General features: G+C 39.4%; 2 protein-coding genes across 2 annotated transcripts; one reads left to right on the top strand and one right to left on the bottom strand.

Annotated features, from left to right (window-relative positions):
- Window positions 1–539: 539 nt before the first annotated feature.
- Window positions 540–2,544, bottom strand: LOC137276840 (palmitoyltransferase ZDHHC22-like). Its single transcript, XM_067808488.1, has 2 exons — window positions 2,509–2,544; window positions 540–2,165 (listed from the first exon to the last, which is right to left on the bottom strand). The coding sequence occupies exon 2, from the start codon at window positions 2,090–2,092 to the stop codon at window positions 1,142–1,144; it is 951 nt and encodes a 316-aa protein (XP_067664589.1). The 5' UTR covers window positions 2,093–2,165; window positions 2,509–2,544; the 3' UTR covers window positions 540–1,141.
- Window positions 2,545–2,988: 444 nt separating this feature from the next.
- LOC137278035 (uncharacterized) lies at window positions 2,989–13,794 on the top strand. The gene is made up of 6 exons (XM_067810074.1): window positions 2,989–3,079; window positions 5,074–5,140; window positions 5,806–5,902; window positions 7,557–7,719; window positions 8,148–8,400; window positions 9,784–13,794. The coding sequence occupies exons 2-6, from the start codon at window positions 5,128–5,130 to the stop codon at window positions 13,719–13,721; spliced, it is 4,464 nt and encodes a 1,487-aa protein (XP_067666175.1). The 5' UTR covers window positions 2,989–3,079; window positions 5,074–5,127; the 3' UTR covers window positions 13,722–13,794.
- Window positions 13,795–16,594: the final 2,800 nt, after the last annotated feature.

Raw genomic sequence — 16,594 nt, 5'->3', positions numbered from 1 at the left:
TCTTTAAAACATGTGAGATCAACTACCTGTTGCCATAGACAATGGTTATGGCAAACTTTTGTAGTGTTCTGTCATCACTAATGTCAGGTGTTCAGAGAGAAATATAAAGAACAAATGTGAAAACAGATAATATGGGCGAAGAAAAGGCCAAAGGGAGCTAACTCACACAAAGGGACCTTACTCAAGGAGCTTAGTTGGGTGTATGTGTGACTGCTTTTACTGGTCTGAACGTAAGTCAATGTTAGCCTACTAAGATACCCTGCTCTACATACTGACTTCAAGCTGACCAGTTCTTGTTTTACCAAGTGACAGGATCACAGCAAGTACAATCAGCATAATACTTTCTAAACTTTTTACAACACACAAAAAAGGAGTTACTGTTACACATATTAAACGAACTAAGTAAGTTAGTGATTTGTTGAAACATTTTACCTACAGAATCAATTATATTTATCGTGTTTATGTTGCATAAAGACAAACTTTATGCATGAACAACAGTCTTCATGAAAGGCATTGCCTACAAAGGGATTAGTGGAACAGAGGGCAAAGAGCAATTAGTAGAGGGTATGCTCCATCTCACCTGGTTCAAGGACAGAAAACATACTGAGACAGTAATGGATAAATGGTTGGCAAAACCTGTAAGTAGAGCAGCAAAAATCAATCAATGATGATCATATTTCAAGTGTTAACAATGCTCAAATTTCTGCATGGAAATATAGCGTCCTTTATGACCCTAATGTTAAGTACTGAAGTTAAGTATGCTCAAAAAGTCTTAACATCCATGTGCTCCTACAGTAGACTTCAAGAAACCCTTCATCCCCTCCTTATTTCTACAGGCGGTGGGCACAGAAGTGGTTAAAGCATTCACTCGTCATGCTGTGTCATGTTGCGTCATGCTGAAGGTCCACGTTTGATTACCCTCTGCAATACATGAAGCTTATTTCTGGTGTTGTGATATTGATGTGATATAGCTAAAAGCAACTGAAAATCACCTCACTCACTCTAATATCTAAAACACTATTATTATGTCATCCATGGAAATGTGATTACAAGCAGCCTTGTAGCAATTATGTCAAAAAAATAATAATGGCTTGGTTCATCACAAATATTACAACATGACTAAGGTAGTAACATAAAGTAATTATCTCTCTTTCATATCTAAATTTACATACCATTCTATTCCATTTCCTGAATTACGGAAAGGCATTGGAAAAATGAAATTCAGGAACCACATGGGTCCAAATACTGACGATATATTTTCTAGGAGTGGCCTTTTATAAAGCTTGATACCTTTCACATATTCATATGAGCTCTGACCAGTGTACAAGAGCATGCACTGCCAAAGAAAGTAATGTGCGCATGCTGCCATGGTTGCGACACAGCAGTAGCTGTAAACAACCATAGATACCGTTGCTATGGTAATATCACTAATAAGCCATCTCCATAACAACCATGGTAACAAATAATTGTAAAATTCCTGGGATGACAGCTTGGCATAGTGAACTTCAAGGTACCCAATGGCAATGCACAAACTATAGAGAGCACCAAGGGTTCCGTACAAACAGAACACAATAAAGTAACGCTGGTTGTGGAAACCAATACAGCATCCAGCAAAGAAGCAGTGATGATCCCTTTTGAGGACACATCGGTCACAGAGTGGGCAGTGTTTGGCTCGTGGTGGCACCAGCTGGTTACATGTGAAGCATTGTTTCCATCGTTTCTCCTCTGCACTTGTTTCAGTCTGGTTTAAAAGAGCTGTGCATGTTGATGAGTTCACCACAGACTTCTTGTAACTCCGAATTATACAGATATGATTGACTACAAGCATGGCAAATATATACCAGCCTGCTAACATCCGGTAGAACAGCACATCTGGATTGTCTTTGTACAGCTCAGGTAGGGCAACAGTTATTCCTACTACCAAAGCAGTGACAGAGTAAAGGAAAAAGTAGATAATACCACACAGGTTGATTAGTTGCAGCTTCCATTTCCAGCTGCTGCGTTTTGACCCATGAAGCCCCTGGCAGGAGGGATATAGGCCCCCTGAAGAGTCCATGTCCATAACTCGAACTGATTCATAGTTACTCTTCATCTTGAAGATCTGCAGATGCTGTTCAGTTATAAACTGATATTCAGCAAAACATCGTCTCTTCTTTGGCAATCTCCTGTAACGTTGAAATAAACAAAAAACATAATATTGATCCGTTCCCATTCACTATATGATCAAGTTGATTTTTAGTGAAACTGCAATACAGAAATGATAACAATAAATATAATTCATCCATGACGATATTACCCACTTTCCGATCAATTCAGTTTAATATTATTTTGGGCCCACTATTTTTTGTAGCGCCAAAATGCAACAAACCTGCAGACAACAAATGGTACACACTGCTTTATTTGGTACTGAACGTATGTCGTCATTTTGATATCTGGAGTGTGTGTTTGGGCCAATTTAGTATGAATACTCCTGATGTGTTAATAAAAGCAGCGTAAAACTTTACTCACACTAAGAAGGCTTCCACCGGGTTCAGTGTCACTTGGAACAAGACTTCATCCTAACTTTTCTTTACTTACCTTTTAGGTAATTTAGTACTATGAACGTGTGTGTAAATGTTGCCCCAAACCCTTATTCATTCGACAGAAAAAAAAATAAAAATAGCAGTTACTGTTGACATTTCAATCAAACTCCTGTTATTGATACGAAACCGGAAGTCATTGTCTGCACTGCCCACAAGTCTTACTTGCAGTAAGACTCATATTTTATTTCATATTTTCATGAAGTAAAGCATAATGAAATTGGCCATTGTTCACAAAAGAATATGACATGGTAGTCTTCTAAATATATATTGACTATAAAATAAATAAAAGGAGGAGTCGGTTCTAATTTCCAGAGCATTTTATTATTATCACTTATACAGAGTAACAGTAGTTGATGGCAAGTATATTTTCATAAACATTCAACCAATTGCGCATGCGCTACGGTTTATTCCAACTTGGCGTCATTGCTTTTTTGTTCAACTGAAAACGGACTTTGAAATATTATTTATTCGTGAATTCAGGCATTTCCACAAAGAAGGTAAATGCGATACATCAATATGTATTGTTTGGGTTGTTCACTATAAGATCGTTACCTGCCTATAGTCTTTATTGGACTACAACCAAGAGCAGAGGCTAAAAACTAACCTCATCAATATGGCGTTGGCGCCAATCCGCATCCACCATGTTTGCCGTTCCCTTCCTTAACTAACCTCTCGCAAAAAGTCACATGTTTAGGAAACGAAATGGAGAGGAAACGAAATAGATTATTATCACGCAACAATTGTCCCAATAAAGTGTGTGTATTGATTGTGTCTGTTCGGTAGCATTAGTGCTAGGTGAAACAACACTTCCGATATGTTGTTGAATCAATGGTCACAATGACCTTGAGTACACAAACACTGAACACACAACATTGACTCCTCTTGATCATTAATTCTGTTGAAAAATATTATTTTCACGTTAATGCTATATATGTGACCTGCACAAATGATGGACTGTTGTCATACTGATGTTGCCTAACTTTTGCTTATTTAGTCAGTTGGATGAACCAAATTTGAAGTTTGTTGTTACTAAATGGATCAATTGATTTTCATGTAAGGGAAGGTCTAATGGCTATCTTAACACATATCTTTATATTCATATAAGCACTGGGACCTTCTTCATAAAGTTTGTGTGCATCACAACATCATTTGTCAGCCAATGGCGTAGTATAGCGGTACATTATATCCTTGTGTTATGAAATCTTTGGGACCCTAAAAGTTATCCAGTATACTGAAAAATGTATGATTCCATCAATTCACATTTATCTGCAAGTCTGTATGAATTCTCTTCATTGAACATATGTATGTATCAGGTGTGTCATAAGTAACACACTGATTAATGCCTCAGATCAGCTGCATAAGCATTCTTCACCTTAAACTTGGTTTTAATAATTTCTACAATTTGATGGCCTATTTTGGTAAATCAACAAATGTAATGAATACTGATGAAAGACTATTAATGAATATCACTAATAATGTTTTCAAAAATTGTAAAGGATGCTGAATGCCTGTGATTACAGAGGAAAGAAACAGCAGGATTGGATATCTCGATCTGTTGTATCACAACAAGAAGTGTTAAGTAGATCTGAGTATTTTGTATTGGGCGTAGTAGCAAAATATTTCCTCAACTTAAGCTGTTGTTAACATGTTAGAATTCTGGGCTAGAAATCATCCCCAGCAACCAATGCTCGTATAGAATGGACAATATTAATCAGGTGATCAGACTCAGTGACTCTGTTCATTGTATGTCAGTTTACACCAACAATATTGATTATAGTACCAATAACTGGACCGTCTTGTCTGGACTTGAATACAGAAAGGGCACCATAATAGATTTGGTATTTGTTCATTCAGGGGATGAAATAACTTTCAAATTCCCAGTGTACTGTGATACAGCATCCTTGATAACTCCAGGGTATACATTCCAATAAATCTCCACTTTACCCTGGATACATCTACGGCTCAGCCTGATAATTTTATTACTCCTTAATTTCTTAAATTATCAAACTGATTAAACTTGTCAACACAATGTCACAAATCATGCAGAGGTAGAAAGAGTTCTTGCATGTGTGTTTTCAAAGTTTCGGACCCAACAATTTGTCTGTATAATTTTCCCCAAGTGTTAGTCGCAGCCGTAGATGCATCTTGGGTATTGTGGAATGTATACCCTGGAGATACCGAGAATGCTGATTCAATGGCACATGTAAAATCACTTGCCCTGATAATTTTTCCACTATACCATATGATTTTCTTGTTGATTCTTAAAGTGAGCAACAAAGTTTAAGGCTGGAAAGTCAACTGGACACTGATACAGCATGATATAGAAATTTGCTTGCCAGACAGAAAAAACAACAAAAATGGACTGGGATGCCTGACAAATCGGTTATTTTGCCCCCTGGCGTTGTATCTTTGAACAACCAATAAACACTCACTTAATTTCTTGCGTTTTACTTGCTCTATCTATGTCAACATGGCCATTATTATTTTTCAGTTCACCCCATGAGAGACTGCCTGATTTTCTGTACTCCTTAGACTCATTCTTACTATGGATCAGCAAGGTAATAACTTTAAAGTTTCGGTTCTTGTAGGCTTCCTGGTCAAAATAGACCATGGATGCGTGACATTGTATTGTCATGAGAGAATTTACTATATGTTGTAAACATGCAAGCATGCATGTGTTCGATAACACAGGTTGTAAGTGTTAGTTGTCACTCATGCCATCAACCACCTCAAGCTGACCAATGACACCTGTGGAAATATTGCTGACTTTAATATATAACAATCAGATACCATCCTCACTCCAGCTTATATGGGGCGGTGGGGTAGCCTAGTGGTTAAAGCGTTCGCCTGTCACGTTCGATTCCCCACATGGGTACAATATGTGAAGCCCATTTTCAGGTGTCCCCCGCCGTGATATTGCTGGAAAAAGCGGCGTAAATCTAAACTCACTCACTCACTCACTCACTCACTCACTCCAGCTTCTATGAGCGAGAGAGTGAGTATGGTTTTATGCTGCTTTCAGCAATATTCCAGCAATACCACAGCAGGGGGACACCAGAAATAGGTTCCATACATTGTACACCTTTGGGGAAACGAACCCAGGTCTTCGGCATGATGAGTGAATGCTTTCAACACTAGGTTACCCCACCTCCCCCAGTTTCTATGGAAGTCCAATGACTAGACACCATTGTGACACATGTGTAATGAGTTGCCATGGTTACAGGAGCAGAATGTGACGTATGTGGTGGCAGCCATGAGACAGAGGTGTGCCCAGAGTTGGGACTGGAAGAGGCAGCACCTGGAATTAGCAATCAGACAAAGTGAGTTTATCCTTAGTCTATTTATTTCAACTTACATCATTTGTGACCAGTCATGACACATCAAAAATAAATGTTACAAGCGTTTACTTGAATTTCAAATAACAATTGCATTTTAGGCCAGACCAGTTTTATTTCTTGTTTTACAGATCCGCCTGTATTCCTTCAAGATTAAGATAAAAAATGAAAATTAATTTCCCATGCTCAAAGGATAAAATCCTTATGTTTTTATTGGCTAAAAGTGTCAACTCACAAGAAAATACTTTTAGGTTGTTTTTTTACTCACATACACTTCATAAATTGCCAACAGTGAAATACTTTGAGTATTTAGAAGGAATATTACTTTCACTGGAAATTTTGTTCTTATTTTGTTTCCCTGGCTGGCTGCCATAAGGTTTTCAGAGGACAAAATCCATTAAACAAGAAATAAAATTGATCTGGCCTTACATTTGAAACAAATGTCTAATCACCACTCAGCGTACTCCCCACTCACTATCAAGATATAAAGGGAGATAACTTCTCCATTTTGAAACATTCCCTGGATGCAGATGCATCATTTTTAGAAAGGAGGGGTTCACACTTCATTTTCACCAGAGTTTCAGTGGTCATTTAACACAGTTTCAGGATTGGGGGGTGGGGTGGGTTGTGCACCCCTGCAAAAAATAATGTTCAAAGAAAATATTTTGGAATATCTTATAGTTGGATTGATGATATGGTGAGATGAGGTGAAATGGGGTTTGTGTTTCAGAATATTGTGTTCATATCACAACATGCATGTGTGTGCTAGCCCAAACTTCAGCTGGTTTTACAGCGCTAGCTCACCGTGATGCCATGCCGCAGATAAGCATGAATACCCCACACAAACACAATACACTGACCTGAGCCGACCAGTCCTTGTTATTACATTAATGCCAAGCGCCAGACAGGGAACAACAAGTACCATATTTTGACATCTTTTGGTATGACATGGCCAGGAATCAAACTCGTCTTTCCTCTCTGCAGGCAGATGCTCTAACCATGCTAACCACTACACCGAAGAGTCAGTCCTGATTATATGGCAGTACTTCCCATGTGCAATACAAAGTGTACAAATATTTAAGTCTGTGAACCATGAGACATGATATAGATAATGTACAGACACAGGCTTAACCTTCCAAAAGTTGCATGATTAAGGCAACATACTATGTCCAATGGACTCAGAATATTATTCAGTTTTACTCATTCTTAGCAAGATATATAAAGAGTAGTTATTCACTAAGGAAAGAAATTTTCAAATCTGACACTGCACTATTACTGCTATTTTCCAACTTCATTCATTTTCCTTTAAGTAAAGAAAATATTGGGATTCCCTTTGATCCCCACCTATGTCAGTCAAGGCTAAAACCCTGCTTGTAACAGCTATGCAGGAGTTAATTCTGGTTACAAAGATTTGTACGTAATTTATCAGCTTACCTATGTTTTAATTATGACTTTTAAGCTTCTGTTTTTGAGGTTCAGGCTCAGTCAGTATGTGAAAAACAAATATGAGGTAGCAGACATAATATTTCTTGATTCTCTGGACACAACTCTCTCTTCAAATGGTATTTTGTTCCTTTGATAAGATATGCACAGGGAGACGAGACAGAGACTGTAAATACATATGGTGTTTGTGATTCAGAGCCCGCCTGACTGTACCAAGCAGCTTGTTGGTGCAGACTTACACTGATGGCAGCGTCGGCGTCTACACCAGAGAGAATCTGCCCAGTAAAACTCAGTTTGGACCATTTGAGGCTAGGCGGACCACACATGAGATCGAGAATGAGGACTTATTTGTTCTCAAGGTGAGTGTAGATTTTGCAGAGTCAGAATGTAAGAATAACCAGCAGTGAGTAGGTTCCTAATAGGATGAGTGAGTGAATGGCATTTTGCGCTACGTTTAGCAATATTCCAGCAGTATCAAGGTGGAGAGCACCAGAAATGTGCTTCACACATTGTACCCATGTGAGGAATTGAACTTGGGTCTTTGGTGGGACAAACATGCACTTTAACCACTAGGCTACCCCACCACCCCCAGCATAATGAGATAGTATTATGTATTAACCTTCTATTACCACCTATGCATTTGGGTTGTTTTCTCCCCAGGGAGCTGAGAATAAAAATCTGGTCCACACTGCTTCAATGCTCTCAGTAATGATTCTTTGTGCTTTTTGACAGGGTATCCACAGAAATGGATGATTATCATCATCATCATAATTGTTGTTTTTTGTAGATCCTCTCGAAAGAAAAAGATGGCACTGCTGTATGCCTGGATGCAAGTGACGAGAATGAGTGTAACTGGATGTGCCTGGTGGAGGTTGCCAGGACAGAGGAGGAGCAGAACTGTATGGCATACCAGCTGGCAACAAACATCTTCTTCAATACCACTAAAGCTGTGGAGGGGGGAAGTCCACTCAGAGTGTGGTATGCATCTCACTACGCCAAGAAGATGGGCAAGTCACCACAGCCTGATGGCTGCACCAAATGTACGTGAGATAAATGTTTGAAGACAAAGAATCTTATAAAGTCTGTGTGACTGTGATCCAAGGGTTGATTAAGGGATCTTTAGATTAAAATACTATGTATTCTAAGATGTTTCTGTGAAAGATCAAAGGCACTGATAGTACTTTATCAGACAATAATGTGCACTATTTTTGCATAAGGTCACAATGTGTTGGTGTCACTGCGCCATTCTAGTCTGCCCCTCGCAATTGAACCCTTTTGCATTACATCACAGTGTAACCACATCACGATGCATGTCAGTTGTCATCACCTCATACAGCTTCTTTCAGTAAACTCTTCCATCGCATACCGTTTCTTTTTACATTTACATGTAAACTTATGTTGGTAGTAGAAATGCAACGTTCTTATAGCCCAATATGGTTTACATTAATCACAGATGTAATTAAAATGATTTAGAGAAGACATTTAACCCGAACATAAGCCGTCATCAAATTGTTTATCATTTGTTTTTCTGGTAACATTCATCTTGACATCGGGGGACAGACACATCAATAGAACAGCACGCCAGTTAGCCCTGTGAGAGGATTCTTAATTTAGATCACTGACACCATCATTTGTTTTCTGCCTTAGATTAATTGTAATTATTCTTAGAAAGTATTGAATTTGTCATCTAGGAAAAGAAATACAGTTCGCTTTGTACAGTGTAATAAAGCACACTTTTGCCATGAACTATTACAGTTATTACAAGGACGCTTGCCTGCTTTATTAATCTATACACAGTGGTAGAGCGAATTGTATTTCTTAATTGCTAAGCACTTTGATGTCTCTAAATGGCTACAAATCACTGACTGTTACACTTATCCCGCTATTATAGATAATCTGGACTATATCGCCCAAAAGGAAAACATGCCTGTAGGGTTTTGAGACAGTAGTTTTATTGGAAATAGAGGATACTAAACGACCTTCCGTGTAATACCATTTTTATTAAACGAGTTAATCATGATTTGGTATCAAACGAGTGAAAACGAGTCTGATACTAAATCTTTAAAAAGTTTACTAAAAATGGCATTTCTCAGAAGCAAGTTTAGTATTCTGTTTATTACTCGCCAACATAAATTGACAGGGAACTGCGACGAAATTGCCTACAGTGGGAGGACTCTCAGCTTTCGGAGAGGCAAGTAAGGTCTAGTAAAATTGCGCCAGCGACATTAGCATTGTGATGTCACAACTTTGAACCATTTTGACGTCATACGTCAAGCAATATTACACTAGTGTAATATTGCCGTACAAATATTACACTCGAGTATCTTCCACAGGCGAGTAATAATACAGAATACATGATAACCAGATCCAGATCCCTCCATGTGGTATTACTGCATCATAATCTGTGTTTGTCTTCATTACAGCAATGCTGGGACAGAAACTGACAATGCAGGAAGAGTCCATGTTGACCCCACCCACTCCTTCCTCCCACAGAAGTGTGAGAACAAGGGTCATACCAGCACGACCAAAGTCACATACCAATGACAAAGGGGATATGGGTCAAAATGATGCCATAGAAAATTTCTTCTCTGAAGTGAAGCAGTCTTTGGATGAGCGAGAGGAGGTTGATGAGGGTGAGGATGGAGAACCTGCTAGTGCCGACTACTTGGGGATCTACGGATTTAAGTGTCAGCGCTGTTCCAAGTCATTTGAGGATCAAAGCCAGCTGGCCTATCACATCCGAGAACATATCATGCCCACAGTGGAAAAGAAAACATTCAAGTGTGCGTATACCTGTAAGATTTGCAAGGTTGGCTTCCAGACAGTGAGCAACTACAATCGACACATGAAAAGACATGTTGGCTACAAGGTTAAGTGCCCTCAGTGCAACTACTACACATACAGGCCCGACATACTTCAGACTCATCTCATGGGCCAACATGGTGTTACCCTAGAGAATGCGAAGACTCTAGCGGCATCAAGTGAACTGCCCACCAATGGAGATGCAGGTTCTCGTAACACATCAGGTAGGAAAGGTCGTCGGAGAAGAAGGAGAGGGAGGAAGAGGAAGGTTGAAAGCGAGGATGAAATAGAAGAAGAGGAGGAGGAGGAGATGGAAGAAGTTGTTGAACATGGTGAGGAAGGGGAAGAAGAAGCTGAGGAAAGCACACTGAAGTCATCTGTTGCAGTGAGTCCTCGAGCAGTTAGTTCATATGATTCTGCAGGGTTCTCCCCTACCCGAGTTCAGCCAAGACGTTCACTGAAAGGTATCAGAACAACTGGAAACCTAAAGGGAATTAATCCAACTTCACTGTTTAAGAAAAGGAAGAATGAGTCTGAGTCCGAGGAAGAGGAGAGTCCAGCTAAAAGTCCAGTGCCTGAAGTTAAGAAGAAGAGGGGGAGACCAAGGAAGCATCCAGTAGGAGACCCCGTTGTTGAGGCTGTATCTCCAGTACGTAGGAGAGGCAGACCCAGGAAGGATGCTGAAGAGAATCTTAAAGTGAAGCAGGAGGCCATGGAGGAGGAGGAAGAGGAAGAAAATGCAGAGCCTGGAGAAATAATGGTAAACGATCCTGCTGTGCCTGGGGTAGAAAGCGAGAAGGTGGAAGAGGTTGCTGGTCAGGTTGACAAAAGTGAAATTGTACCTGATGAAGAAAAGTCAGCAGTTTCTGCAGAAACCTCGGTGGATGAGACAACAGCTCTAGCTGAATCTGAACCACTGACAGAATCTGTAGCACTAGCTGAAGCACCAGCTGAAGCACCAGCTGAAGCACCAGCTGAAGCATCAGCTGAATCAGAAGCACAAGTGGAATCTGAACCCATGAAGGAAGAAGCAGAAAAGACTCTACCAACTGGAGATGAAAATGTTGAAGAGGACAAGGCTAGCGTTGCAGGTGATGCTGAGGAAAAGACACAGAAGAATCAGGAGGAGGAACCAGGTGAGGCTAAAGAGGAAGTAATCAAACCAGTACCGAAGAGGAGAGGTCGACCTCCTAAACATGGCAGAGTTCGTAACAATGAGGAAATGAAAGAGCTGGAGAAACAAATCCGCCAAGTGGGTAATGCTTTCCAATGTGGGGTTTGTGAGAAGAAGTTCTCCCAGAAGAAGTATGTTATGTTACACCTGCCCAAACATACATCAAAATTCAAGTGTGACGGTTGTGAAAAACAGTTTGCCAGATATGAATCCTATCAAAACCACTCCTGTGTGCATCATCCTGTAAGTGATGACATTATTACTACAGACAAAAACGGATGCTACTCCTGTGGAGAATGTGGCAAAGTCTTCTCCAAACCTGAATATGTCAAACGCCATTATTCTGTTCATTCTTCATCCTGGGCTTGTGAAAAGTGCAATAAAAAGTTCTCACGCCGACATCTGCTGCTTGATCATGTGTGTCAGGCAGAAAATGGAGATGAAATTGTTGACAATCATGAGTGTGAAATCTGCAAACAATGTTTCCGTAGTCTGAAGTATTTGTATCGTCACATGGCCATGCATACAGATATCTTCAAATGTCAGGGATGTGACAAGACCTTCTCTAGAAAGGATTCACTACAACGACATGTGCTCAGATGTAGGCCTGACCTAGCTGATCAGTATAAAATCTATGACTGCAAAAACTGTAAGAAAACATTTGCAACCAAGCTTGGTCTGGAAAATCACTATCTCAACTGTGCCAACTATAGCTGTGACAAATGCAGAGTGGCCTTCTTTAAACTTGAACACTTAGAAAAACATGTTTGTGAAGGCACTGTTGTTCATGATGGCGCTAGCGTGCAGTTCCCATGTCAGGAATGTGGAAAGACTTTTGCGAGTATCAACTATCTCCGACGCCATGAGGAGAGTCATAAAGGTGCCTTCTCCTGTTCAAGATGTGATAAATCTTTCAGTCGGAAAGAAGAGCAGAAGTTACATGAACATTTATGCTTTGCTCAGCATCATCTTGAGACAAACACTGAAGTGGAGTGTAACATTTGTCATGCAACTTTCACAGAAGCAAAAGCCTATCGAGACCATCACCATGAACACTCTCATCCATTTAAGTGTGAAAAGTGTGGGAAAAGATTCATCAAAATTGGCACCTTGACAACACACACTTGTCAGGAAACTGTGGTAGATGAAGATAATCCATTTTCTTGTGACCTGTGCATGAAAACCTTCCGCACAGAGAAATATCTGCAGAGGCATCAAACCATCCATGAAAAGCCTCAGTTTGAATGTGAGTATTGCAACAAAGTTTTCTACCGCAAGGATTACCTGAACAACCATGTCTGTAAGCTGCCAGATGGCACCACAGTGAGAATTGTCAGGAAAAGGGATCGAATATTCATCAAAGAGAACCTGGTGTGCCACCTCTGTGGGCGAACATTTGTCAGCTCAAGCAATCTGAACAAACACATGAAAATTCATGGAGAGAAGCAGAATGAATGTCCTCATTGTCAGAAGAAATTCCATTACCCAGCATATCTGCGAGAACACATTAAAACAGTACATCAGCGTGCCTATCAGTTCCAGTGTGCAGACTGTGGCAAGATCCTGCACTCAAAGACTGGTCTAGCAGCTCATCTGAAGCAGTTCCATAGCAGACAGATCCAGCTGTACCAGTGTGGGACATGCCAGAAGACATTCAGACAGAAGGGCAATCTCAAGACTCATATGTACTCCCATACAAAGGAGAAGACATTCATGTGCGACTTCTGTCACAAGATGTTCAAGTATCCAGATCAGTTGAATCGGCATCGTCTTGAACACACAATGACAAACAAACTTAGTTGTGAATTTTGTGAGAAGAAATTTTGTCGTCCATACCAGCTCAAGAAGCATATACAGACATTCCACAGTGGTGTTGTGTATGTTTGTGATATTTGTAACGAGCGTTGTAGTCACAAGCACACGATTGTCCGCCATTATAAGCGTAAACATCCAGAAGTCAGTAGCATATTTGATCATCAACCTGATTTCCTGACCCAGCTTCAGCAAGAACATGCAGACAATGAAGGGCAGGTTGACATCAAACCAAACATAGCCAGTATTGTTCAGGCTATCGACCATGTGGAAACAACAGTTGTGACAACTGAGGGGGCTGACGGAGAACAACAGTACACAGTGGCAGAGATTCAGACTGATGGGGATGGGTATCTGCCTCAGGTGGCAGCGGAGGCGCTGCAGAATCTGTCCAACACGATCATTGCTTCTGAAGGGGAGGGAGGGACATTGACCATACCCCATTCCATCGAGGGACCCGACGGTCAGCAGACAGTAGTAATTTTACAGATCGTGAACCCAGGAGAAGAAGAGACATCCATTCAGGAGATACAAGAGATTCAAGAGGTGCAGGAAATTCAGGAGATCCAGTGAAGATTATCTACATGGACAGTAAAGATAGAACATTGACCTTCCTGCTTTTACAGATTCAGTGAAGATTTGACATCCACCTCACTTCTGTCGCAGGTACACTGAAGACACACTGCTTCTTTAGATACAGTGAAGACAGGATGTCCACATCACTGCTACTACAGATACAGTGAAGACTTGACAACCACTCATTTCTGTCGCAGGTACAGTGAAGACAGGATGTCCACATCAATGCTGCTACAGATGCAATGGAAACATGACATCCACCTCAATGTTGAAGACATGAACTCCAGACGGTCCAGACGAGCACTCCCTTTTGTCAAACAGCTGTCAAGTCACAATATCTTGTGTGTTTTTTCACCATTCATGACTTTATTATTCGCAACTCATTTTATCCACAACCAGTTTCAACCTGTTATGTCTATGTACATTTTGAGGTTATGTAATATTTTGGCATAGCAGAAACCTCATCATGCTTACCAGTATTGGCAGATCAGTATTATTATTGGCCAGTCATCAGTAAAATCAGATTGGCTTGAATATTACACATAACCAGGCTCTCATTTCATTCATTGAGGGCAGTGGGGTAGTCCTGTGGTTAAAGTGGTGGCTGTTCACTTGGAAGCCCATGGTTCGATTCCCCACATGGGTAGAATGTGTGAAGCCCATTTGTGGTGTCCGTCTGTCATGATATTTGCTGGAATTTTGGTAATATTACCAAATGCTGCATGAAACCATGCTCACTCACTATTTCATTCTTTACTGATTACAGACATACACCAAATATAGACACCTGATCGTGTTGCACAATCACCCTTTCAAGCCTGGTGTTGTCTTGACTTTGAACAATGGATTACACACCAAATATTCAACAAATTAAGTAGGGTATCATGAGTACTTGGGGATTATTTATTAAATTGTGTGCTATGCCTTGATTGCACAAAAATATTTCTCTAACTTCATCAATTGACAATATTTTGCAAGAGTGTTGTGTAGGTGAATCATCCTTACAAGGTTGTAATTTAAATAAACTCTGTTAGGGTGATCAAATGGCATATGCCACAAGGGCATACTTTAATAAACATTTAATGTGTTACAATGAAGATATCAAAATAAGAACAATTTTTTTTTTTAATGGAAATTATTGCCTTAGGTCAGTTTAATCAGTTTTGCTAATAAGACACTTCCAAGAACTTTCCCTAGTGGTTTAATCAAAGGTAGCAACTTTCAGCGGTGTTTGCTTCACTTCAGTAAGTATGTCCAGGTTCTTCAAGTTAGCTGACCAATAATGTAACATAATGTTACTATGTGATGAGTGTTGGTTATTGTTTGTTTCCTTCTACTTCATGTTTTTATGTCTAAAGTTAGCTTTATGCAGTTCAGACATGATTTTCAATTTGAATTACATGAATGAGGTACTTGACCTCATCACAATTTCATACAGAAGGTGACTCATGTCAGGATACATAGTTAAGTATGTTGTGAACCTTGTAACCATGGTAACAATTAATATTTCACTACATATTGTGGTTGACATCATGTATCATGACTGTTGTGTGATATAGTTGTGAGAACTGAACCAACTAAGCACTGGAATTTAATGAGCATGCAATAAAACATATATTTAGCTTGTATGTCTATAAAGTCATTCTCTTGAAGTTACTGGGAACACAATAGGTATCTCTCATGGAATTTGTTCTGAATGTTGAGATGTTCACTTGAGAGAATTGGAGGAAACAGTTACTTGTGTGTAAATAGCCTACTTCATCTGTCCCCGAAACATTGCAACATGTCTATTTTCAAAACTCTAGCCCAACATTCTATGGTAATTGTATGTCCTTCCTCTTTAATGTGGAGTGTCACAAAGTGAAATTAAGTGCAGTCAAAACTGCTTTATGAAAGTAAACACATGCTGACATGTAAATGCTGACTTCAAAACTTAAGATAAGAACACAAATGTTGACACCAACAGTCTGCTGCGATTCCTTAGACAGTAATATGATACTGATGATAGCTGCAATGTCTCTTTATTAATATGAATGAAGATGATAAGCAATTAATACAAGATGCTATTATGGATGACAACTTCTTTAATTAAAGGAGTTGTCATCCATAATAGCGTCTTGTATTACCTCACTAACTTCTAAATGCCTTTGAAGAATTTCATGATAAGCAATGCCTACATTAAAATGCAGGAAACAGTTGTAGAGATTGTTCAGTTTAAAACAAGTGTATTGTATGTAAATATCAAGAGTCATGCACCTCCATCATGAATGTGACTTTGAAAGAACGTGAGAAGGTTTGTCAAACAATTTATATTACAAAATATTTTTCTCTGATGTTTTTATAATAAGTTTCATGTTTGGAATATTCATAGTTTCAGTGTTTCAAATGGTTGCACTTGTTGGAATGTTATAATTTATTACTTGAGATAAACAGAGGACAAGTTGAGGAACTTGAACTGATGTGTGTTTAGAGTTAGCTCCCTGGTGCAAAATAGAAAGGTTGCTTAAACCTTGCTGTTTCTAGTCTTTATGGTTCAGTAAAAACTGATGTATGGTTTTGACAGAACAGAACTGATGTTGTGTTTCATTTTACTGACTTTGCTCTAAATACAATAGTTTTAGCTGTTTTTAATTCTTTCAATCAGGAGGTAGTTCTCTGAACAAAATTAGGACACACAAATAACTTCACCTTTCATTCAGTTATCAAATGTTTATCAGGTTTGGTGTGTGGATGAGTGTGACAAACATTCATTCTGTTAAATGGAACTGTAATTTTCTACACAAAACTTCTGCTACATACACACTTATATGCCATACTAGTACTCACTGATTTGCATGCAATATGATCATATATTTTTTTTGTTTCAGTAA

The sequence above is a fragment of the Haliotis asinina genome, chromosome 3 (assembly GCF_037392515.1).
Source record: "Haliotis asinina isolate JCU_RB_2024 chromosome 3, JCU_Hal_asi_v2, whole genome shotgun sequence".
Taxonomy (NCBI): Eukaryota; Metazoa; Mollusca; class Gastropoda; order Lepetellida; family Haliotidae; genus Haliotis; species Haliotis asinina.
The sequence above is the reverse complement of the archived record's forward strand: the minus strand, read 5'-3'. Positions and strand labels throughout refer to the sequence as shown.

Excerpts from the sequence above, each read along its gene's own strand:
- LOC137276840 (XM_067808488.1), bottom strand. The coding sequence starts at position 2,092 with ATGAAGAGTAACTATGAATCAGTTCGAGTTATGGACATGGACTCTTCA.
- LOC137278035 (XM_067810074.1), top strand. Across the intron at positions 7,720-8,147 it reads AGGACTTATTTGTTCTCAAG|ATCCTCTCGAAAGAAAAAGA; the intron begins GTGAGTGTAGAT and ends TGTTTTTTGTAG. Across the intron at positions 8,401-9,783 it reads GCCTGATGGCTGCACCAAAT|CAATGCTGGGACAGAAACTG; the intron begins GTACGTGAGATA and ends TCTTCATTACAG.